We start from the raw sequence: 24,816 nt of genomic DNA, 5'->3' as shown, positions 1-24,816 counted from the left end.
TGGAGGCGGGGCGGGGGGGGGGCGGGAATCTTTCAATGCAGGTGCGGGGGCGCATGAGTTGATTAGAATTGGGCAAGGGTCATGATAAAATAGTTTAGGATTGGAGGACACAGCAAGGATTTTGAGGCCAGCGGTTCTAAGAGTCTTGGAGTGTACAGAATTGTCAAGTGATACTTCCTATTGAAAAGCTGATGGTTCTTTTAGGAAGTTCTTAAAATGAACAATGGATTTATTTGCATTTTTAACTTCCAGGCAAGAGTGTTAATAGTTGTCATATTAACATAGACAGTAAGCTGTGTGTGTGTAGGAGGTGTCAGTTCTCAGTGCCTTTAAGAAAGCTAATAAGTAAAATTAATGGAAATATATCCAAGATTCTAAAGTCACCCCTGTAGATAGAGTTTTAAATGGAAGAGTATTATTTTGGTAACTCAGAAGGTGATCTGAACTTTCAGTAGAAACCCCACTCCCAGGTTTATTCATCATTTCCCACCATCCTTTCATCTCAGTTGAGTGCCACCAGTCTTGTGAGAAGGCAGGATTAAGAATGCTCATTCTCCTGCCTGAAACCTCAAGTGGCTTCAGGGGCATAAATCCCTGGTTAGCTGACATGGAAAACTTTCTTTCCAGATTTAGACAGATGCTACTCCTTGGAGAAGGGGCACTTCTGAATTTAACCTTCCATAGACAGCATGTTCAGTGTTAAGAAATAATTATCCTGGGCTTCCCTGGTGGCGCAGTGGTTAAGAATACGCCTGCCAATGCGGGGGACATGGGTTCAGGCCCTAGTCCGGGAATATCCCACATGCCTCCGAGCAGCTAAGCCCGTGTGCCACAGCTACTAAGCCTGCGCTCTAGAGCCCGCGTGCCACAACTACTGAGCCCGTGCACCACAACTACTAAAGCCCGCGCGCCTAGAGCCCATGCTCCGCAATGGGAGAGGCCACTGCAATGAGAAGCCTTCACACCGTGATGAAGCCCGCGCACAGCAACGAAGACCTGACACAGCCAATAAATAAATGAGTAAAATAAATTTATAAAAAAAGAAAAAAGAATACGCCTGCCAATGCAGAGGACACGGCTTCGAGCCCTGGTCCGGGAAGATCCCACATGCCACGGAACAACTAAGCCCATGCACCACAACTACTGAGCCTGCGCTCTAGATCCCGCGAGCCACAACTACTGAGCCCGCGAGCCACAACTACTGAATCAGGATTCAGCACAGCCTAGAGCCTGTGCTCCGCAACAAGGGAAGCCACCACAATGAGAAGCCCGCGCACCGCAACAAAGAGTAGCCCCCACTCGCTGCAACTAGAGAAAGCCCATGCGCAGCAAAGAAGACCCAATGCAGCCAAAAATAAAAATAAATAAAATAAATAAATTTTTTTAAAAAGAAATAATTATCCTGACACTTGATAAAACAGTAACAGAGACTTTAACCAGGACTACTGCAATAGGGACATTACAATAGGGGAGAGAGATTGCACTCAACTCCAAATACAATGAGGACAAGTGGATAGAAAATTACTAAGAGGAGACGTCAAGGGTGGGGGAACTGTTGCTAAACCTACTTACAGGATTCTTGCTGAAGGCAGGCCAGGGTTTGATCAGATATCAAGGGTGGGGAATTTTCTCTAAACTGACTTAGCAGGATTCTTGCTGAGTTTATTCTTACTCCGATTAGGAAGAGCACTACCTTAACAGAGTTAACACTAAAGAATAATTTCTTTCTAGAGGGGTAATGATGAAACACAAACTGGGCTACTCAGGGAGGTTGCTGGGTCTCCTTTAGGGGCAAGTGGGACGCATGATTAAATGCCAAAGGGATTCTCATCTATAAGACTCTTAGTGAAGTATTACGTGGAGGCAGGAGAAAAATGAAGATGACCTCTCAATGGCCCTTCAAATGTATGGAGCTTTCACTCAGGACTAAAAGAAAAAAAAAAATTTTTTTTTAAAGGAAGGTAAATGGCTCTTTCTAGGGGAAGAAGTAGGCTCCTTGGGATGTGATCTTTGCTCCGAACTGGGGAAAACCATACAGGGCTGCGGAGCGACCCTGGGGCCCAGTCACCTAAACACTACAAGTCCCCAAAAGCACCGCGGTGAGGGCGGGGCTTGCTGACCGTTATGACGTAGTGGGCGGGGTCAGACGGGACAGCTCTGCCCTGGGTTTTCAGCCCCGCCCCTGTCCCTTTCCCCGCCCTGTTGCTGTGGCGCCGCCGCTGGCTGCAGCCCCTGGTGAGTCCCTGGAGTGAAGGTGGGCAATTAGGGACAGTTGGGCCCTCGGGTTCCCCGACTTCACACATCCAGTCCTGAGAAAGGGCCATGGGCGGGCAGTGGGGCCGGCTGGTTTCGGTTTTCACCTCCGTCCATTCTTTCTAGGGTGACCGTAAGTGAAAGTGGCGTCATGGGGCCCCTGGAGCCCCTCCGCGGCCTTGGAGGGTTGAGGGCAGTTTTTTCCCCGAGGAGGGCAGGGCTTCAGTGCCCGGAGCCGGGTGGGCGGCTCCTGAGGCAGAAGGAACCCTCTGACCCGAGTGAGGGTCTTGAAGTCATGGCGTCATGCCCCGCCCCCCCTCGCCGGCCGAGGTCGTGCTGGTTCCTTAATCCCCGTGCTTGACGTCATTGGTGGCTGTGGCCGAGGGCGGACCTTGCCCAGTCACCCTAGGCAAGTTACTTTCTCTTTGGGCCTCAATTTCCCAGTCTTGATCCCTCAAGCCCCTTTCCTTCAGTTGAGGCCGTTTGTAATTGGAGGAGATGTTCTAGAAGACCGAGAAGAAAGAGCACTTGGGGTGTGGTGACCTGCTTCTTTACCGTTGATCTCCGGTAGCCCCTCCCTCCCCACCATCCCTCCCCATCTCCCCCACCCCAATTTAGTTTGGGGCTAATGTTCCCACTCTAATTTATTATGATTTCAACCCCTCCTGGACATTTAAACTTTTTTCTATCACTTGGATTCTTTGCTTCTGATGTAAGCCAACAAGTGGCCATGGTTGGAGCTGAGTAGAATAATACAAAAGCTATGTATTATAACATCTCCACTATTACAAAAACTGTTAAAAGCAAAAGACTTTTAATACAATAGGTCTTTGTAGATTATGTAGAGCACATTATTAAGGAATATCCAGGTGACTCACTTTCACAGATACTTTCAGAGGGCCTCTATTTGAAACTCTACCCTTTTGCAGAAATGACAACTGTGGAGTGGAAAGGACCCTAAGAAAGGTAGTAAGAGTTACGTAACACTAACAAGTCATGTGGTCTTTGGAGTCAGATAGTACAAATAGGGCTCTTTAAAATTTTTGACTGTGCTTATTAATATAATACCATGCTTCCTCATTTTCTTAGATGAAAAGACAGTTAAACTCTTTCATTTCCTTTTTCCTTCACCTGGGATCATCATTATAGCTGGAAAGTTTCTTAGAGATTTTCTTGCCTGATCCATGTGTTTTACGGATGAGGAAACTGAGGCCTAAAAAGAGATAGTGTGACTTGGCCAAGATCTCAGAGCTAGTTAGTGGCAGAACTAAGACAAGAACCCAGGTCCCTTGGCTCCTAGCTTAGTCCCCTTTCTACTACACTTCAAACACTGTCACTACCCATGTCACTTCAAGGGTTAGCAGAATCACGCTTTTCACAGAAAAAGTATAAAATCTCAGTAAAGTAAAATGGAATAAAATGGAGATTTAGTCCACAGCTTTGAGCTTTTCGCAGTTTCTCCTGGTTGCCCAGAACAGTTTTTCTGTTCTTCCCTAGTACTTTTGGCACTGTGGTGTTGTGGTATGTGGAATGAAGGCTGCTTAGAATAAGCCGGGCAACTAATCCAAACAGTTGTTAATGAATTAGGTATTAAAAGTCTCCTGGGGGTACAAAATTTACTTAAGGCACTAGAAAGATTTTAGGTAAGGAACTGGAATGAACTTGGAAAATTTGGATTAGAGCAAGTGGCTCTCATAATTTGAGGACCAGTGACTATGTGTCTTTGCTTTTGCTCCGCATCTCAGGGCCATCTACACATCCATAATATCTATTGTCAGTGTTCTCTAAAGGGTAGTTTTGTGGAAGCATCTATTCCAGGGCCAGGGGGAGTGGAACTCAAATCAGTTCATCCATTTTGCTAATTGCTAGTAGTTTAGAAACTTAAGTAAGCAGAAGGATGAAGGAATTAGGTTGAATGTGTGTTTAGTTTTTACTTATTTTTGTTTTTACTATTCCCAAATGAAGAACTGATTGGCATTTCTCTCTCGGCTGTGGATTCATTTGGTTTCCTTCTGTGAATTGATCCAGAGAAACTTATCTATAGTCTTCACTTCTCTTGAAAAATGTGCCCACTGGTATAAAAGGCTAATGCAAAAATGTTGGGCATTCTTTGTGCTAGAATTTTAGTTTTTGTTGGCTGTCGTTTTATAAGGTTATTCTTTGTGGTTCAGCATACATGAGGAAAAATCTTTAGGAAAATTGGTGAGTTGATTTGGTTGAATATTTGCACTGTTAGAACCTAAACCAGAAAGCTTAAAAAAAAAAAAAGCTTAACATTTTTCAATTTTTCTGCTAAAAAGCATATCAGCGTAGTTTACAGATTCATTCAGAAAGAGCAGGAGTAGAACTGGCTGTTTGTTCCTTCAGGAGAATATAAGAGAATCTGTGCCCTCATGGAACAGTCCTGGGAGTACTGTATTAGACTTGAGAAGCTCATTAGATGAAAATGTGTCAGGTTTTCTTAGAAGCCAGGAGCCAGTTCAGGAGACTCATTTTAAAATATATTGCCTGTTATTGCCTTCCTCCTCTGAGGACCCTAATCATTTTGGAAACTGAGCTGAAAAAAAAAGAAAAAGTAACAACTGTGTCAGAGTCCAAGTAAAGTGCCTCTGACAGTTTGTGGAATCTCTGCATTATTTTCCCATGTTTGATGGTTTGTTTTTAAAATTTTCTATTTGTTTTCCCTGGTCACTCTTTATATGGCCAGTCTTTGATTTGAGGGTAGGAGTAAGGAATTAAGTGGAATACCATTCCATGACTTCTAGGGAGCCTAATTCATCCCACTGCTTTTTAATGACTCTAGGTTTCTAAATTTAACATTTGCTCTTTTTGTATTTCTTCTCTCTTCCTTGTCTCTGTGGATATTGCCAGAATTAGAAGTGGATGGTGGACAGGTTCTATAGTGGGAAGAGTGGTTAAAGGAGGGGAGCTGATGCTTAAATCATTCTTATTTTCCTTCCGCATCCTTCCTGCCCGCCCCCGCCATGAACAGTCATTTCTAGACTGCTTTGTCAGAAAGGCAATTTCCCAAGCCGTTGTTGGAGCCCATTTCTCCCAGGGAATTTTATTGCTGGGAGGAAGTATAAGCTTTAAGGGTCACTGACCTTAAAAATCAGTAGATAGCTTCCTTCCAGGAAAAGTTGAATGATATACCTCCTCACTGACCCAGTTCAGATTGACATGGTTATGCTCTAGGTTTACCCATGGCCTTTTCTAAAAGTCGTTGGCTTTGGTAAGAAGCAGAAAAGCCACTATTGTTCTTCGCTCTACCTCCTCAAACCCTTCTGCAGTCTTGGCAGAAGAGTTATTTATTTCAAGAATGATTGAGTTCCGAACACCCAGAGTGCCATTGGGTGCCCCCTGAGTCCTTCTGGGAGTGTGATGAGATCTCTGAAATGGGAAACTTCATGGAGTCTGTTACATTTTTGATAAGCAAGGAACCAAGGCTGTTGACTTTTCCATACAGATGTTAGGTTTTCAGATGAATGACAAGAGATAAAGTTTCCATTGGCTGTACACTCAAACCTCAGAATATGAGCTCTTTCATGTCATTTTGTGTATGTATGCTGTCCTTTCTTCAGTGAGATTCTTTCAGGATCTCAGTTCCCCAACCAGAGGTTGAACCCGAACCACAGCAGTGAAAGCCCAGAATCCTAACCACTAGGCCACCAGGGAACTCCCTCCTCATCCTATTTTAGAAAAGAGAAAGCTGAGAAACAGCAGCTTCTCCAAAGGTACCCAACAAATTAAGAGCAGGGTTAAAGATAAGAATTAGCCCCACCATCATTCACACCGTTGTTTACCTACAAAGCCCCTTCCTTTCACTTTTTGATGAATTGAATACATATCTTATTCATTCATTTATTCAATGAGTAAGTACTATGAGTACATAGCAATAAGTGATTGCTATGGGCTAGTTGTTTTGTTGTGTATATAGTGGTGATAGTGTTATGAAGGAAGAGAACGGAGTATGATGGTATTTAGGTTAATTGAGAGACAGGCCCTGAATTCACTCTTACCTGAATGTTCTCATGATCCACAGTAAAGGACAGATTAAGTCACATGCTCAAATAAAAGGTGCTCCAGGCTTAGGACAGAGGGGCTATGCTGGCCTCAGTGTGACTGAAGACCACTGGGAAAGACAGGGGTCTGCAAGCTGAGAAACCTCCCTGCCCAACCTCCCACAGCATCCAACAGATCAGTAGTCAACGGCTTATCATGAGGAACAAGTACTGGCCTAGACTGGAATGTGACCTCTTTCTTCCTTAGAAAAACCGATCTGAGGTTTGAGGTTGAGGATGTGGCCAAACTGTGTCACAAACCAGAAAGCTAGTACCTTTCTTAGTTCCTTAGCTCAGTCTCGAGAACAGACAGTTCAGTGCCTCAAAGTCCTCTTACCTTCTCTGTGAAAAAATTGACTTCTGGGGTAGCTGGAAGAGGAGGCCTGTTTGCTTAGAGTTCAAAATAAAACCAGGAAATTAGTGGGGTGGGGCAGAGCTAGAAGAGCTACTGTGTTTTTTTGGTTATTGTACTTACTATTTTTTTAAGGGGTGTGTGTGTGTGTGTATGTGTGTACAGTCTTCCAACATGTTCTAACAGCTGAATTTGTAAGATACCAGGTAGTAGTATTTGCAAATGTACAGCTCTTTCTTCATCTGCTGTGTAGAGCTGCAGTATTGTTTTCATTTCCCAGTAGAACTCTGGATTGAGAAACATAGACTCACTAAATGCATTTAGAAGACAGGGCATGTGGCTTTTGAGGGGCAGGAAGTATCAGGTCCCGACAATTCAAAAGACTTTGTTTCTTTTGTGTATTGTTTTTATCTCCCCAATAGTTCCCATCCTTGATCACATTTTATCTGTACTATGACCTAGAAAGGTGAAATACAGCTTAATATCCCCATTTTATAGATAGGGATCCAAACTTGCTTGCTGTCCTCCAAACATGGGCTGCATTTTTCCGTTTCTTTGCTTTTATGCATGCTGCTTCATTCATCTGGAATTTCCTCACCCCCCAAACACATTTGTCAGAATTCTAATCTTCCTTGAGGGCTTATCTAGGATTCTACTCACTCCTCGAAGCTTTTCTTCATTTTCCTAACCAGTTTCATCTCTCTCTCTTTTGAACCCAAGAGCATTTTGCACTTACTCTTATTTGGCAGTCACTTAAATTCTCATCTAACCTCCATATCGGATTGGGACTCTTTTGAGGGCAAAGACTGACAGAAAAGAAAAAAACACAAACGTAATAGTCACTAACATCTGTTAAACCCTCTCTTTATCCAGACTTTGTGCAAGTGCTTTATTCTGTCACTCAGCCTTTACTTTGTGTGAATTGCCTACTCTATGGCAGGTACTGATTTAAGGACTGACACTGTACATTGCAGGCATACCTATCTGCTTCACAGATACTATTTTTTTTTTTTACAAAATTGAAAGTTTGTGGCAACCCTACCTTGAGCAAGTCTGTTGGCGCCATTTTTCTAACTGCATTTGCTCACTTCATGTCTCTGTGTCACATTTTGATAGTTCTCACAATATTTCAGACTTTTTCATTATTATTATATTTGTTATGGTGCTCTGTGATCAGTGGTCTTTGATGTTACTTTTGGAAATTTTTGGCATTTTTTAGCAATAAAGTATTTTTTAATTAATGTATGTACTTTTTTTTAGACATAATGCTACTGCACACTTCATAGACTACAGTATAGTGTAAACATAACTTTCATATGCACTGAGAAACCAAAAAAATTGTGTGACTCGCTTTATTGAGGTATGTGCTTTATTGAGATGGTCTGGAATTGAACTTGCAATGTCTCCGAGGTATGCCTGTGTTTCAATTAATGCTCACAAAAAAAAGAATGAGGTAGATGTTATTAGCCCCATTTTACAGATGAGGAACCATGCGCAGAGTCCAGTTAAGTAAATTACCCAAGGGCATGCGTTTAATAGGTGATGAAGCTGGAATTTGAACTCCAACAGTTTGATTTCTGAACCCATGCTCGTCACCACTGCATGTCAAATAATCTCCTTCTCTCATCCCTATCTTTCTTTCTGCACCCATCCCCAGCTCCTAGCAGAGTGCCTTAATATATAGAAGGACCCGATAATTACAGGATAAATGAAATTGAATAGAGAAGCTGAAATCTAGAGAAATTGACATTCCAAAAGTCACAGGGCTTGTTGGAATGAAAAATCTAGAATCTAAGTCTTAACAGTTCCCAGCTCAGGAACCTCTAGGCTGTCTTACTTAAGGCATTTAGAAGAAGGGGAGCAAACTAGCTGTGAGCAGAGAACAAGGGTATGTGAGGGTGGTGGTGCCTGTGGTGAAGAGGTCACAGAGACTCAGAAAATTCTTATAGCACAGGAAGTTATGAATGCAAAGTGGCTCATAGTGAAACCGAAAGCAAGTTGTGTGATCTCAATACTTGTCAGGCTTTTGCTTTTCCTGACTTGCCCCGAACTGAATGTTCCCTGGGTGAGAGCCCAGAAATTTCCAGCATTTCAGACAACCCTTTTTGAGCCTTATTCTATCCCATATCTCATAACAGGACCCCTACCATGGAAGAGACAATAGAAGATCCCCCCACATCAGCTGTCTTGCTGGACCATTGTCATTTCTCTCAGGTCATCTTTAACAGTGTGGAGAAGTTCTACGTCCCTGGAGGGGACATCACATGCTATTACACCCTCACCCAGCATTTCATTCCCCGTCGAAAGGATTGGATTGGCATCTTCAGAGTAAGTGGTTAATTTAGTACCAAGTGACTGGGAACTAGAGGTGAATCTTAGTTACCTGAGTGTGTGTCTGGCTCTGTATTATAAGCATTTTGCATATATGTGTGGCCAATGTTAAAATCCTAAACTAAGCTCCCTAGCACTTCTCCCTACACACACCAGCATGTGCTGTAGGACTCAAATTTTAATTTCAGTCTTAAGCTAAAATAAGATAGCAAATCATACAATCCACAAGTTTCATTATACTTTCAAAAACCAAATGTAAATGTTTTTTAAATTATCCTATTTTGAAATATTCATCTGTGACTTGACTGGGGTAGGTGGCCCCTTACATAATTTCTGTGAATTTAAACATCACTTGCTTACTTAGTACAGTGTTTAATTTGTTTTAATATAAGTATTACAAATCTGGAAAGGATGTTGAAAATTTACCTTGTCCTATATCTTGCACCCAAGAAGTTTGTTCCTGAATAAGCGTGTCTTGCTTCTTTGTGAAGATTTCCAAGAACGGAAAGTTTATGAGCTCCCTCGGTTTCCTCTTCCAGTGTCTAATCACCCTGTCAGTTCACGTACAGAAATGGTACTTTTTATTATAGTCAACTTACTCTCTAGCTCCTCTTCTTTCCCCCTCTGTATCTCTGTCTCTGACATCCCCTCACACACAAACACACACATACATGCACACTCTCGTTCACTCACTCACACACCATAATGACAAATCGTCCTATTTACAGAGACAGAGATAAAGGTCAAACGTAAGTAACTTACACTGCTGAGTCCCAACATAAGTGACCTTTGTTTTGACACCTCAGTATGTCATGTGCTTGTTTACCAATGCTGTTCATCCTAAAATCAGACATCGTTCTTGAGTGCACTGTGTAGGAGCTGATGCTAATTCACATTTCCTCATCGAATTCCTTTTCCTTAATTGTTTGGAATTCCAAGCTAAGTGATAGAACGATGGAAGCTGGAGGTAACAAGGCTGGTGTTTAGAGGTGGGGGTAGTGGACAACCGGAGGGACAGCCGGAACAACTTCCAGTGAGGACTTCACTCTAAACCAAATGAGAGTCTTATGCTTTTTATTTATTTATTTTGTTTTTATAAATTTTTATTTATTTATTTGGCTGCGTTGGGTCTTCGTTGCTGCGCGAGGGCTTTCTCTAGTTGCGGCGAGCGGGTGCTACTTTTTGTTGCGATGTGTGGGCTTCTCATTGCAGTGGCTTCTCTTGTTGCAGAGCACGGGCTCTAGGCACGCGGGCTTCAGTAGTTGTGGCACGCAGACTCAGTAGTTGTGGCTCCTCGGCTCTAGAGCGCAGGCTCAGTAGTTGTGGTGCACAGGCTTAGTTGCCCCGCGGCATGTGGGACCTTCCCGGACCAGGGCTTGAACCCCTGTCCCCTGCATTGGCAGGTGTATTCTTAACCACTGCCCCACCAGGGAAGTCCCGAAAGTCTTATTCTTTTTAAAAACAAATGTTTAAAAGCATTGTTTTTAAATGCATCTATACTTCATTCATTTCAGAGGTATTGCGTACCACAATAAGGAAATTGTGGTTAACCCAGAGGTTCATTGTCCACAAAGCTATTGATTTGAACACCTACCCTAAAGTGTGCAAGAAAAGTTTAAGACTAATAAAGAGAGAACACAAACTTTTTGAGAACATATGATGTGCTAGGTCTTTGATGAGGGGGGTGTGTGTGTGTGTGTGTGTGTGTGTGTGTGTGTGTGTTTTCTAATTTAATCCTTACAGCACAGCAGCCCCCTGAGGTAAGTAGTAGTATTGCTTGTGCAGATGAATAAAGTGAATGTACTTAAGATGGTGACCTTCCCAAGGTCTCCTAGCGGTGAAGCAAGTTTGTTTGACTCCCAAACCTCTGCTTTTCTTCCTCTTATTTTCTGCTGAATTCCTTTGAACAACAGATGGTCAGTTAGAGAATTAAGGGCTGACTGTAAAGTTGTGTGCTTCCTAGCTCACTTCTAAAGTGCTCCTGGTGTTCTTGCAGTGTAGTCTTACTCATACCCCTCAACCCCTCATCTGCCCTAACACCACTGGTTCCCAGCAGCAAGTAGGCACTCACAAATGTTTCTGCACATGCAATATGCTACATCTTCTCCATAGAGTGAAAGCTACCACCAGTGATAAAGCCGAAAGTGGATGGGAGTTAGCTTTTCTTCCTTCAGTGTAGAGCCCTGTGCTCCATACTCTCCTTTACCCGGGCATTTATGCGATGTTCCAGGGTTTCAGGGAGGGGAAATGTCATACCACAAGAGGCAGGCTGGGACTAGGACTGCTCAGATGGAGGAGCCAAGGACAGAAATTGCAGGTGACTAGAAGTTGCTTCCTTGTTCCAAGGCAGCAGTAATTCTTAGGCCTTCCTAGATGATATTTTGGTCACAGTGCATTAAGAAACTCCAGGATGTGAATGAAGACTCCATAAAATTCCTGCTTCCTGTACCTCCGCAGGTGTCAGTGGCTCAGAGGTGCTTACAGCAACGGGGTGGGTGTTAATGAGACACTAAAACATGCCCTAGTATGTGTGATGCACTTACAGCCTTTTCAACCCTGCTCTGATTCCTTAGTATATGAACATGGAATTTATTTTTAGTTCTTTTTCTTCCCACTGGGCTCAGGCAGGGTCACAATACGGCAATAAATGTAATTTTGCTTATTTGCTAAGTATTCTCCCCTTGAAGACACAATGGCTCCTTTTCTATTCTCCGGTATACTCTTATCTTCCAGATAGGATTTGAGCCGTCTTTTACCCCTCTTCACATTTAGTGAGAATATTTTCCACTTAGCCAGCTTTCTGCTCTGAGGCATATTTTACAGTATCTTTATATCTTATGACTTACTGCATTCCATACCTAGAAGGGGCCTTTATGACTACCAGATTGTTGTTATCTTTATCACCAAAAAGCCTTCATTAAACATGCATTAAGAAAAACACTGAAGAAAGAAAACTCTACAGGTTGGACTCAGTTATCTGGTACCTCATAGTCTAAGAACTCTCTTGTCCATCCAACCCCAACACACACATTATTTTTATTTTTATTTTATTTATTTATTTTTTAAAAATAAATTTATTTCTTTATTTATTCATTTTTGGCTGCGTTGGGTCTTTGTTGCTGCACGCGGGCTTTCTCTAGTTGGGGCGAGCAGGGGCTACTCTTCGTTGTGGTGCGCAGGCTTCGCATCGCGGTGACTTCTCTTGTTGCGGAGCACGGGCTCTAGGCGCGCAGGCTCAGTAGTTGTGGCTCGCGGGCTCTAGAGCGCAGGCTCAGTAGTTGTGGCGCACGGGCTTAGTTGCTCCGCGGCATGTGGCGTCTTCCCAGACCAGGGCTCGAACCCATGTCCCCTGCATTGGCAGGTGGATTCTTAACCACTGTGCCACCAGGGAAGTCCTCACACACATTATTTTTAAAATGCACTTTTAAACGCAGTGATATAACCGGGTTGGTATAGGTGACAAGACTGAATTGGACACAGGAGAGGACGAACCAGTGGAGAGGGCAGATCAGAAGTGCTTTCTGATTAAGAAATTCCAAGAACACTGTTGTAGGAAATTAGCAGGATCAAGGTTCACAATCCCACAACTTTTTTCCCAATCACTCTCAGTTCTGTGTCTGACTTGGAGATACAATATTTGGAACTCTTGTCCTGGGTGTTGAATGGCCAGTTTTTGTTTCCTTCTAAGACAAGTAATTTAGACTGTGTGTGTGCATACCAGTTTTTAATTGTATATATAGTTATCATAAGTCAAAAAACAAGATTTGATCCATTGTGGGTAGATCTTATCATAATGAACTTACTCTATTGTAAAATCCACATAACAAAAAGTGCATTTTAAGAAGACATGGCCCAAATCTAAGCACTTTCAGATGCTGAACAAGAGCCTCTTGTCATTGCAGGTGGGATGGAAGACAACCCGTGAGTACTACACCTTCATGTGGGTTACTTTGCCCGTTGACCTAAACAGCAAACCTGCCAAACAGCAGGAGGTCCAGTTCAAAGGTGAGAAAAATACTGGATCAAAGGTAGAAGACAGCTAGCAGCCAAGACTAATTAATTCCCTTGAGCTTGAGCTTTCTGGGGTAGATAAAAGACTTCCAGATTTTTAGTTTTCTGAATAGACCTTATTTTGGATTAAAAATCATGTTCTGTTTTCAGCTTATTACCTGCCCAAGGATGATGAGTATTACCAGTTCTGCTATGTGGATCAGGATGGTGTGGTCCGGGGGGCAAGTATCCCTTTCCAGTTCCGTCCAGAAAATGAGGAGGACATCCTGGTTGTTACCACTCAGGTCTGTAAGCATCTCATCGCAATCCCTTCCTGCCATTAAGAGGAGCAATTCCAGGATAGGGTAGAACTTCAGTCAGTAAGCCTTTATTGAATGTCTAACAGATAACTGTTGGGAAAATGTTATACAGTACCCATTCAAACCCACCATTCCTAAGGGAATGACTTAGGAATGTTAACAAGAATCATAACAATAAGTGATTTCTCCTTTCTCTAAAACTTCTGTAACTCAGTTGACATTCAGTTATTTAACTTTCCCAGTTACTTAATTTTTGTCATCTGCACATCTTATCACCATAGTAAATTTTATAAGCTCCTTTGAGGAGAGACACACCAAATAGTCTTCTTTGTATTTCTTTGCTTACTCAGTTATTTAACAGGACACCTACTTCCATCCAACACTCTGGTAGGCACTAGGGATGTAGTGAAGAATCAATTAAAACCCTGTCCCAGTCTCAAGGAGCTAAGTCTGAGAGGAGAGACAAACAATATTAAGTGTTTGCAAGAAAAAACTATGTTCTTTTGTCATTTCCCCTTTTAACTTTTTGTGGCCTTAATTTTGTTTATCTTTCTTTCTTGGTAATGGCAGCCTCAGTGCTGCAATTATACAGGCACACCTCTCTTACCCCCTTCCCTACATACTGAGGGGCTGCTTCCACTTGGGGTACACAGATGTCAATACAGTGAGTGGGAATCAGCTAGACCCTAACCATCCTAGCTTATGGGAATTTTCTGCTAGAGGGACTTGAATATCCATTGAGCTATAAAGGGCCAAATCTGAGTTTATGGAACGTTCTTTAATAGGGCGAGGTGGAAGAGATTGAGCAGCACAACAAGGAGCTCTGCAAAGAAAACAAGCAGCTGAAGGACAGCTGTGTCGGCCTCCAGAAGCAGAACTCAGACACGCAGGCCGAGCTCCAAAGGAAGCAGGTACGGGTGCTGGTTAAAGGTGAACTGGGAGGATGGAGATCAGAATCATTTTCTGTTTTTCTTGTGATCTCACGCCCTGATACTAATACCTGGCACAGATTTTAGTATATTAGATATTTCCTTTTTATTGTTTACATATTGAAATGATATTTTCATTTAATGGATTATATACTATTAGTAAAATAATTTCATCTATTTCTTTTTACTTTTTTTAATGTTGCTACTAAAATTTTTAAATTATGTATGTGGCTTTCATGAATTAATTGGACAGCACGTTTCTAGGAGAAAAGCACCTTTATTTTGCCCACTGCTGTGTCTGCAGTGCCAGAACAGTGTCTGGTGTGTAATAGGCACTCATTAAATATTTGTTTAATGAATTAATGGACAAATATAAGCTCTACTAGAAGAGAAATTCGGTAGATGTATTTTTTCTTCCTTTTTTTAATTGAGTTGTAGTTGATTTACAATGTTGTGTTAGTTTCAGGTGTACAGCAAAGTGATTCAGTTATAGATATATATATATATTAGATACTTTTCCCTTATAGGTTATTACAAAATATTGAGTATAGTTCCCTGTGCTATACAGTAGGTTCATGTTGGCTATTTATTTTATATATAGTAGTGTGTATATGTTAATCCCAAACTCCTAAGGTAGATGTATTTTTAATATGGAAAGAACATATTAAGAACATTTTAATATAGAAATCCTAAAAAAAAAAAAGAAATCCTTTTACTTGGATATTTCATTCACTGCTGTGTCATGCTATATGCCTGACGTATAATAAGTGCTCAATAAATATTTGTTGGCTGCCTGAGATACTAAACACTGTCTTAGAAACGTTAAGTCCCTTTGATGTTTCAATCTACAGGAGGAGCTAGAAACCCTAAAGAGCATCAATAAGAAATTGGAACAGACGATGAAAGAGCAGAAGGACTGTTGGGAGACAGAGCTTCTTCAGTGAGTGCGACTCTTGAATGGGAGGAGCTGCTGTATCATAGACACCCTTAGGCAGGGTCCGATTAGATTTTAGAACAGTCTTCCTGTTATGATAGTGATAGGTATGATTCTCCCTCTTTGATTCAGGAGCTCTTTGATTCTAGGTTAGAGAATTAGTATCAGAATTGTAAGGACAAATGACCTGAATTCAAGTATTAACGTTAAGTATTGAACACTTACAGTTTGAGGTCAGGAAGCCAAAATAGGACTGAAGAAGAGACTAGTGGATTTAAAAATAACTCTGCAGGCTTAGGGCAAGGCAGCCTTAAATCGTTTAAGGTCTGGGGGAGCTGACCTAGAATCAGTATTTTTTTTCACTTAGTCATCTCCACTTCCACAGGCTGAAAGAACAAAACCAGAAGATGTCCTCAGAAAATGAGAAGATGGGAGTCAGAGTGGATCAGCTTCAGGTAGGTAATGCCAAACCTTTGCCAAAGTATATTTTCTTAGCCTTGCCACCACTCCACTGTGGTGGCCCAGGAAAATGCAGCTCATTGTACTGAGTGCCTAGTGGTGGACCTCTCAGAGCATCACACTACAGTTTCAGGGTGTGTGTTTTCCGTTCTTGGCCCTCCACACCCTTTTTAACTTTTCTTTTAGCTACAAAATCCTTTCAAGCAAAATCTTACTAAAAAGCCTGGAATGTAAAGCAGGTAGCAGCAGAACTGCTCTCTTTTTTAGGAAGCTGTGCCTTAAAGAGGGGCTTTAAAGGGTGGCTTGTCAAATTTTACTCAGTTGAGTCTTAGATTCTTAGGTGTAAGGTAGAGCAGAAGAGTGAAGAAGTTCTTAGGGATATTTGGCAGTTGGGAGTTGCTGGGGAACACACATCTCTTTATGTTACTGTACATTTAAAAGCATTGTTCCTGTTTAGTTTTCCTTCTTTTTTATTTTGGTTATATTCACCATTTTTGCTTTAGGCCCAGCTGTCAACTCAAGAGAAAGAAATGGAGAAGCTTGTTCAGGGAGTTCAAGATAAAACAGAGCAGTTGGAGCACCTGAAAAAGGAAAATGGCCAGCTGTTTCTCAGTTTAACTGAACAGGTAGAGTCATGGAACAAAATATTTTTAGGCATTTGTGAAAAAATACATACATTGTTCTTTCTTGGCTCTATCATATACCTGGGTGTCACTGGCTGCGGGAAAGGTCTCAGGGGAAGCCATCTGAAATGAGATATCTAACGGCTTTTCTTAGAAACTAATAAGAGAAGACTTGCTTTTCTCTCTGCACCCTGCTCGCTCATTAGCTCAGCAGGCCTTTCCCCAGTGTGTGCGCACATGTGCTTGTGCGTGTGCGTGTGTGTGTGTTTTCTCAGCAGTGGTACTGAAATCTGTTTTTGTGCAGAGGGAACATCAGAAGGAGCTCGAATGGACAGTGGAGGAGATGAAGCAGAAAGAAACTACTGCAGCGAAGAAACAACAGGAGTTAACGGCATGTCTGTCTTTGGATGGCTATGTGGGAGGGAGCCTAAAGAAGGGATAGGGCCTATTTTCAAGGGATGGACAGGATAAATGACACAGATTAGAACAGCATTTACCTCTGGACTTTCTTCTCTACCCAAAGGGACAGAGAATCTGCCATTTACAGACTGTTTAGGAGAAGTGGGCATTTCTAATATGTGACGAGTGAAAAGGAATATTGGAAGTTAAACTTCATGAGAGGTTGTAGTAAATAGAGCCTTGGGCTAGGAATCACACAGAATAACCCCTACCCCCTTCTTAAAGAGTTTTTGTCGGGGCAGACAAATTAATGATTGTAAAATGAGCTCTACAATTAGAAGATATTATAGTAGTCAAACAAATTTTGTTATAATTAATGTAATGTTAGCAATTATCATCATTATAAATTATTCTGAGCTATGTAATATAGTAATGAAAGCCTAATTAACTAATAATTTCCTATAATATATTGTTGGAAACGAGGCCTCATGGTGATAACAAGTGCCTAGTAGCTCCATTTTCTGAACTGTTGTAAGGACATGAGAAATCCTGATGTGTGGAGAATATCCAGTTACTGAGAATGTAACTCATATCCTCTATGCATCATTCATTTATTCAATCATTATCCAATTGATTATTGAGTACCTACTGTATATAAGATACTGTGTATTTTAGCTTGATATAGTAAAGAATAGATGCAACAAAGTTTGAAAATCATCAACTCACAGGTTAAGTATAGCCCACAGGAATGTTTTATTTGTTCTAGATGGTGTTTTTTAAAAAACTGATTTGGTGACCAACACTTAAAAGTGGGAACATTTCCCATTAAAAGAAATTTGTATTTCCAGCTTTTTGAAAAATCAGAGGCTCTAGCAACATATGAGCCGACACTCCCGCCCAGTAGCAGTATCTGGAGCTGAGTAGCTGCTGACCCTTTAGATGGGTCACGCGTTCCCCATGTGGCTGCAGTCCTCATTGTTTCGTTGCATCCCACTCCTTCATTCAGTTCCATTACTTGCCAGGCCCCTGTTGGCACTTTTCAGTTTGTGACCTCTGATGTAACAAAGAAATCTGCTTTAAATAATCTATAGCCATTCAAAGGTTTGAACCTCCTTGGTTTTCATGGAATACTTTTCAAGATCCAGGGGCTCCCCAGCTGTCTGATAGCATTTCTTTATTCCTCATGCATCCAAAAGGCCCCTAACTCTGAGGACTATGTATCTTAGGCTTCAGGAGCCTAGGAACAAGAAAACAGCAGTGGAGGAGCAGTTAGTACAAGAGGTGGAACGCCTAAAGGCAAAGGTAGAGGCCGGGAAAGCCTGTTTCTTAGAGAAGTACAGAGTGTCAACGGCTCCACAAACAGATCAGGCAACTCAGGGCTGCCGCACGGGTAGGTGACAGAGATGAGGGGCCCAGGAAGCAAAGGATGTGAAGGTTTGTGGTTCCTGGACCAAGCCCAGAGGATTGTGCACCCTCGTTAAGGAGAATACACCCTCTGCTAAAAAGAGGGATGGAGTATGGGGCCAGAAACCAGCCTGGAGATCCCCAGAAATAGAGGCCCCAGCTCAGCCGTGGGTCTCAGGGAAGGTTTTTATAACCACTGAGCAGACAGACTGACAGTTTCTGCACAGACTCAGATAGTGCTCTCTTACTTCTGCCTTTTGAGGAAGTGAAGCAGGACCAGAAGAGCCAGCATGAGCCAGTGGGGATGGGGAGCCAGGAGCCTGCAGTCAGCACTGTCGTCGGGTAGCCCCTTTCGCGTTACTACCTCAGGGTCAGCTAGAAGCGCACAGCAGTTTGGGCACCAACATTCAAATAAAAAATCTTGAAAAAAACCCCACAACTAGGAGGACTAGCTTAAAGTGTTTTTGTGAGGTATTCGCATGTGTATATATATAGGCAGGTGTCGGGAAGCGCTGAAGCCATGCCTATGAGTTTTGGCTCCATGAAACTAGTCAGGTGAACCCATCATACTGGGAAGCCCAGGACCCCAGTCTGGGTTCCTTGTAGCCTTGGATAAATGCCTTCCAGGGTTCCTTCTTCCTCAGTGTAACTTGAGTCCACATGCCTGTCTTCACACTGGGAGGGAGTCACACCAGCCTAACTCAGTGCTTCACGCTGGGTTGAGTGAGATGTTTATTCAAGACAAAGAAGATGATTGTTTCCATGGTTGCATGGGGTTAAAAAAAGCTCAGTTTATCCCTAATTCTGTTAAGCCAGTCTTGAGGTTTCCCCCAAGCTAACTCTTTCTCTCTTTGGTCACTTACTCCCAGCTAAACCAAAAGAAACTGGCATCTTGATGCCAGCCCAAGCCTTCAGGCATTTTGTTAAGTCATTTTTCTGTAAGTCAGCATCACCTCCATGGTACCACTCCTCCCTACCCCCATTTCCTTCTCCACCACCTCAGTCCCACCACTTTGGAAAGCCAGATGCTCTATGATCTCCTTGTTTTACCCCACCTTGGATCCAGACTGCAATAGGTGGTCCTAATCCTAATTTTTTTTTTTTGACAGGACCAGAACTTTGACTTGTCAAAAAGACTGAGTGAGAACAAGATTATGTATAATGTTCTGCAGAAAGAGAAAGAGAGAATGGAAGAAGAAAATGATGTAAGTGTGTAAAAGAGTTTTAAAGGGAAGGAAAGAGTTTTAAAGGGAAGGAAGGAGAGTTTTAAAGGGTGACCCAGAGATGTGGTGATAACATAAAAAGTTAAACAAAAGAGCCCTTTCTGGGACATTGGATGGGACAGTTGCTCCCAAACAAAGAGTACATTTCATCTGGTTTCCTAATCTACCGCAAAACCCATTCTTTGTTCTGTAACTGAAGCTTGTTTGGCATGGCAGTAGTGACCTTGAAAGGAACAGCCTTGATGAAGATCTAACTTATTATTTTTGCTTTTAACTCCACAGCTATTGTAAGTATTGTCTTTGGGGAGTAATATCCTACATCATTTTTATGCTAGCTGAGGGACACTTTTCCTTCAGCACAACTTTTGTCTTTTTCTCTGCTGCCAAACCAGGAGCAGAAGTGGTGGTCTGTACCAGTGCTGGACCCATGGTAGGCCCCAAATAAATACTATGCATTCATTCATTCATCAGTTCATTCTTTCATCCAACCAGTATTTATTTTCTACTGTATGCTAAACCCATTATTATTGATTGATTGAGGATGATGGCAGCAAATAAAAAGGTTGAGCTTGAAGTCATTCTCACATTCTTGCTGGCATCAAAGAGCAGGTGTCCATGCATTCTGGCTGCTCCTCCGATCTACACCTCCAGCCATTCTCCATCTCTACCCTCTCCATAACCCTTCTGGGCTGTGCCTTCAAGTGATCATTTCTACCTTTGATTATATCGTTTATGCCAATGTGTTTCAATTTTGCAGAAAGACTTTGGGGTCTGTTTCTGGTCCTGTCATTCTCATCCTCTTGATTTAGTTAGCTGTACCTTGACTTTGAAATAGTGTGGGCCAGGGGTGGGGAAAGGGTGTGCAGAAGATGGGGAAGGAAGAATGCACACAACTTGCAGCAAGAAGAAAAAGATCTGATATTTGGAAGCTTTGTTAAGAACTAGAGTAAAATCCTCTTAAGATGTTAAGAGGAAATTTACTGATTTTCTTTTTTCTAAGAACTTTAAATGTTGCCTGTCCCCCTTGTGGCTTGATCTCTTACATTCTTTCTCTCTCGCATTCCCTCCCTCTCTTTTTTCTTCCCTCTCACTCTCTGTTGGCATATCCATTTGATGGGATAAAACATGAAGAGGGAAAATTATATCAGAGGAATATTCACACTATGTAAGAAAATAGTTCTAGGAAGGAGACTAAAAGAACCATTCTGCTCTCAATAATGTGTAACAGTTTCAATCTTAATATAGCTCCCACCACCCTCACATATCCATACAACTTCTGTACCCCCTTCAGTTGGTGTGTATTTAAAGATTTTAAATTCCTTTTTGCATTCATTCTAAATAAAATACAATACATATTTAAATTCAGATATTAAGAACTCAGATCTTTGGAATACTGAGGCTGCTGCTTCCCCTTTTGAAGAATGATGGTTTATCATTTCTTGGGCTTCTCCAGTGCCACATTGTTAATTGAGAACTACCTGTAATGGGCATCCCTGGCCAGTTCCTTGTGGCCATTTGTTGTTGTCTTTTAACATGTCTCTGTAAATACTCTATCCTTAGCTTTTGAAGATGGAGAACAGCACACTGCTGAGTTACATGGGTCTGAATTATGACTCTTTGCCTTATCAAGCGCCTACTTCGAATCAAGGAGCTGCAAGACAAAACCCAGGACTTGTCTACGGAAACCCATATTCCGGTAAGGCAACTTTGCCATTCGAGCTGGAGGCCCTGCTTGCATCCCTTTCCTCCAATAAAGTTTTTTCTCTGAAATGCTCATTAAGACCAGCCTCATTGTTAAGACTTGTTGGGCAGAAGCTGAGTACCCAACAGAAAGACTGCCAGGCAAGAAGTGTTAATTGAGAAATAAATCTGAATCTAGAAGACACAAATCAGATCATTCGCCTAGAGGCAGCAGACACAAATTGAGTCCCGTGGCTATATTCCAAATACATAAATCAGAGAAATGTCTCTGTGTAGAAGATACATACATCTAAAGCTGAGGAAGCTAATTAAGATTTGGAACTGGAAGCACGAGAGGCGGACCGTGCCGCCCAGGACGGGCTGTTAGGCAGCCACCCCCATGGCCTGACCAAGGGTAGCAGGGACGTGCTCAGCAGAGACTCCTGAGTGGAAATGGGGTGACAACCCGTCTTGTCACTGAAGGACCCAGGGTCAGATGTCTTTGCCAAACACGGAACTTTCCTCCTTTTTTGTCTCCAAAAGCGATATGAGACCTCATTTGCTTTTTTGCGACAGTTTAAAGCAGTCCTGTTCTCTTAACAGTCACAATCTGATCTTTGCAACAGGCAGGGGTACAAGTTTATTTTTCCTTAAAAATATTTTTAAACATTTCATTTAAAAAATGACTGTGTGGATTTGGTCTTAAAATCTATTCTCAGACTATTTCCGTGTTAAATTGTTACTGTTTTCATTAAAATCTCATTTTCTGCACACTGGAAATAGGTTTATTGTTTTTTCTGATTATATAATGGCTACTGAAAATGCCACTTCATTATTTTTTCCTCTTTTCCCGCTATCCTTGACCTAGATCCCCTCTATCAAAGTAGATGGTATATATGAGAGTTAAAGAATCAGAAGGGGAACAATGAGGGCTACAAAAAACAGCTGCTAGAACACAGCTGGAGAATGCATTCTAGGGATGCATTTCATTGAATGAAATCTTTTTTATTACCTTCAGGTATCCAAGAAAGTTCTGCCCCCAGCCTGGTAAGTATTGGATTCATGAGATTGCCCACATCAGACCGTTGAGAAAATTTCCCTTCCCGCTCCATCCAGTTCTTGGGAGAACCATAGGGAGACGGGTTCACTGTAATAACTCCAGAAGTCAGCAGGGTCAATTTGGTCAGTGCCGAAAGCTGAGAGAGCCTGTTAGGGCAGGGAGAAGAAAACACAGTTCATCCATCAGTGTTCCACTGAAGATTTTCACCTGTGAATTGAATTTGGTAGCAGGACTGGGGAGGAGATATGGACCAGGCAGGTAGCCAAACAAGGTATGTCCAGTGCCCCTTCCAGGCAATGTTACATCCTTTCAATCCTAGGGTTAGAGAAATGCCCCAGTGAGTATCTCCAAATGTGAATTTGTTCATTCATCCTCTATTTCTTGATCACCTACCATCTGCCAAGCATTATGCTAGGTGCTGAGGATATAGTAGAAAGTGAGACACAGTCTCTGCCACATATAGCTTACATTCGGACTGACCTCTTTGCTCTTCCTCCCAGCTCTCCATCAAGAAATGCCCCACCTGCAAATCAGACTTTCCTGATGACTTGTTTGATCACACCTTGGAGCAGCACATGCAGACCCTTAGTTTGAATTGTCCAATTTGTGACAAGGCCTTCCCAGCAAAAGAGAAGCAGATCTTTGAAGACCATGTGTTCTGCCACACTCTCTAAGTGTCCCAGCCTCTTGGATCTATACTGTACATGGATTTTATAGAGTAGAACCTATAGCTTCTACTATGAGTTATGACCCAAGATCCTGCCTAACCTGAATTATTAGGGATTTACTTAGTCCTGCTGCCCTATAGGTGGAGTCATGTCGATTATCTGAAGCATAGTGTTAAGGGCTGTTACTTCCATCCTTGTGGGTTAGTACCTTTTAAGTCACATAACTCCAGCTGTGTCAGCCTCTCAACTAAAATGCCCATTCTTCTGAGGGTCTCCAGCGTAAAGGCCCTGGGATGGAGCTGACCTGGCTATTCACAGCAGGCCTGACTCGAGTACTAAGTGAGTAGTTTTCCAGGTTGTCCCACTGTCATTCAGGGTCAGGCCTTGAGTGTGTTTGTACTCAGTCCTCAGTCCTAACCCTGGGACTGGCGACTGATCAGAGGTTGAGAATTTCTTCCTCCTCCTCAGGCCTCCTTCTCCAACTGATGTAGAATAGTCAAAAATGGCATGGCAGAGAACCCAGACATCCAGTTTGGATACCAAAGGTTTCTCATCTTGATTTCCCAGCTCCCAACAGAAGCATTCCTGAACTATGGACATGAAATATTATTTCACTCACAGAAAGTCTTTCTCTCTGGATACCTCTGACTGGCATTTTCTACTCTGGTTTTTTTCCTGTGCACATAACTATTATTGTTGTAAGTCCTTTCTTAATGGTTAGTGGGACTTGTTAGAAACTGTATGGGTTTGCAACTTTCTGAGCAGGTGAGTTTGGATATGGATAAGTTAGAATGAGAACTATTGTTAATCGCTTTAATACTAAAAATAAACTAGTCCTCTACTTCAGGGACTTTGGTAATTTAAAATAAACCTTGAGTTCATGTTTTTTTATTTTTAAGCTTGTGGGGAAAGTATAATCAAAAGGATTGTTGGAATTATAGACCCCACCAAAGATTTCTCTTCACCTGTCTTAACTAGTCAACAAAAGAGTCTCCTGGCCATTATCTTGAGGTGGAGAGGGAGGTGACGAAGCATTAGTTTGAGAAATCTGGAGCCCTGACTTTCTTGTTCTAACTTTCTGTGCATTTTTGAAAGGGTGTGGATTTGGGCACCTTTTGTGAACTAACTTCAGTTCCCTCCATCCAGATCTGCCTAATTGAACTATAAGAAAGCAATTCCATTTTCTCCACCCCAGGGACTGAACAAATGGAAATGACTCCCAGGCAGTCAGCCAGCTGGTCACTGTAGAGACTTTTACAGAAACTTTTGAATGATGTGAAACATGATGTTGTGCATCAGGTTGAGCCAACTATAGCTCTGCATTCCTTCTGGGGTTTTCCCTGACGTGACTGAAGTTAGGCCTTCGACTAACTGTATTGTCCTGGTCACAGCTCCTCACCTTTATTTCTCCTTTGATAAAATGAAGATGAAACTATACTCCCCCTCCTTCTCCCGTATCATCATTTCGATATGATGTCTCTTGGACTCATAAGCCTTTGCCCTGTAAGAATCAGATGTGACATTAAGACAAAGTCTAGAATAGAAATATAGGACTTCCCTGGTGGCACAGTGGTTAAGAATCCGCCTGCCAGGGGACAAGGGTTGGCTCCCTGGTCCGGGGAGTTCCCACATGCCCCGGAGCAACTAAGCCTGTGTGCCACAACTACTGAGCGCACATGCCGCAACTACTGAAGCCTGCGTGCCTAGAGCCCGTGCTTCGCAACAAGAGAAGCCACGGCAATGAGAAGCCCGTGCACCGCAACGAAGAGTAGCCCCCGCTCACCGCAACTAGAGAAAGCCCACGCGCAGCAACGAAGACCCAGCGCAGCCAAAAAATAAATAAATGAATGAATGAATAGAAATATAATGGGGAGACAGTAACACAGTTTTTCTGGCAGATACCCTTCCTGCAAAATTTCTGTTGCTCCCGAGATGATTCCAATGAAGAATTGCAGTTTCATTTATTTTATACTAGTCAGCTCTTAATTAAGCACATGAATGGAGAGGAGCAGTGGTGCACATAACCCAAATCAGTGAATACCATTTTCTGGTGAATTACCCACCCCTTTGCCCCTGCTACCCCGAGGGTTACCGTGATTATCAACAGCAGCAGGAGCCCTTCCACGAGCT

General features: G+C 42.4%; 1 protein-coding gene across 2 annotated transcripts; it reads left to right on the top strand.

Annotated features, from left to right (window-relative positions):
• Positions 1-2,161: 2,161 nt before the first annotated feature.
• On the top strand, positions 2,162-23,556 carry CALCOCO2 (calcium binding and coiled-coil domain 2). 2 transcript variants are annotated; one of them, XM_036837285.1, is made up of 13 exons: positions 2,162-2,235; positions 8,805-8,994; positions 12,900-13,002; positions 13,159-13,292; positions 14,093-14,218; positions 15,088-15,176; positions 15,556-15,625; positions 16,133-16,255; positions 16,557-16,643; positions 19,165-19,260; positions 20,839-20,974; positions 21,977-22,005; positions 22,519-23,556. In XM_036837285.1, the coding sequence occupies exons 2-13, from the start codon at positions 8,815-8,817 to the stop codon at positions 22,690-22,692; spliced, it is 1,347 nt and encodes a 448-aa protein (XP_036693180.1). In that variant the 5' UTR covers positions 2,162-2,235; positions 8,805-8,814; the 3' UTR covers positions 22,693-23,556. The 2 variants fall into 2 exon arrangements, with proteins under 2 accessions (XP_036693180.1, XP_036693181.1); XM_036837286.1 differs by having other exon boundaries at positions 2,208-2,254.
• The last annotated feature ends 1,260 nt before the right edge of the window (positions 23,557-24,816 follow it).

The sequence above is a fragment of the Balaenoptera musculus genome, chromosome 20 (genome assembly GCF_009873245.2).
Source record: "Balaenoptera musculus isolate JJ_BM4_2016_0621 chromosome 20, mBalMus1.pri.v3, whole genome shotgun sequence".
Classification (NCBI taxonomy): domain Eukaryota; kingdom Metazoa; phylum Chordata; class Mammalia; order Artiodactyla; family Balaenopteridae; genus Balaenoptera; species Balaenoptera musculus.
Note: the sequence above shows the minus strand (reverse complement) of the source record. Positions and strands in the feature narration are given on the sequence as shown.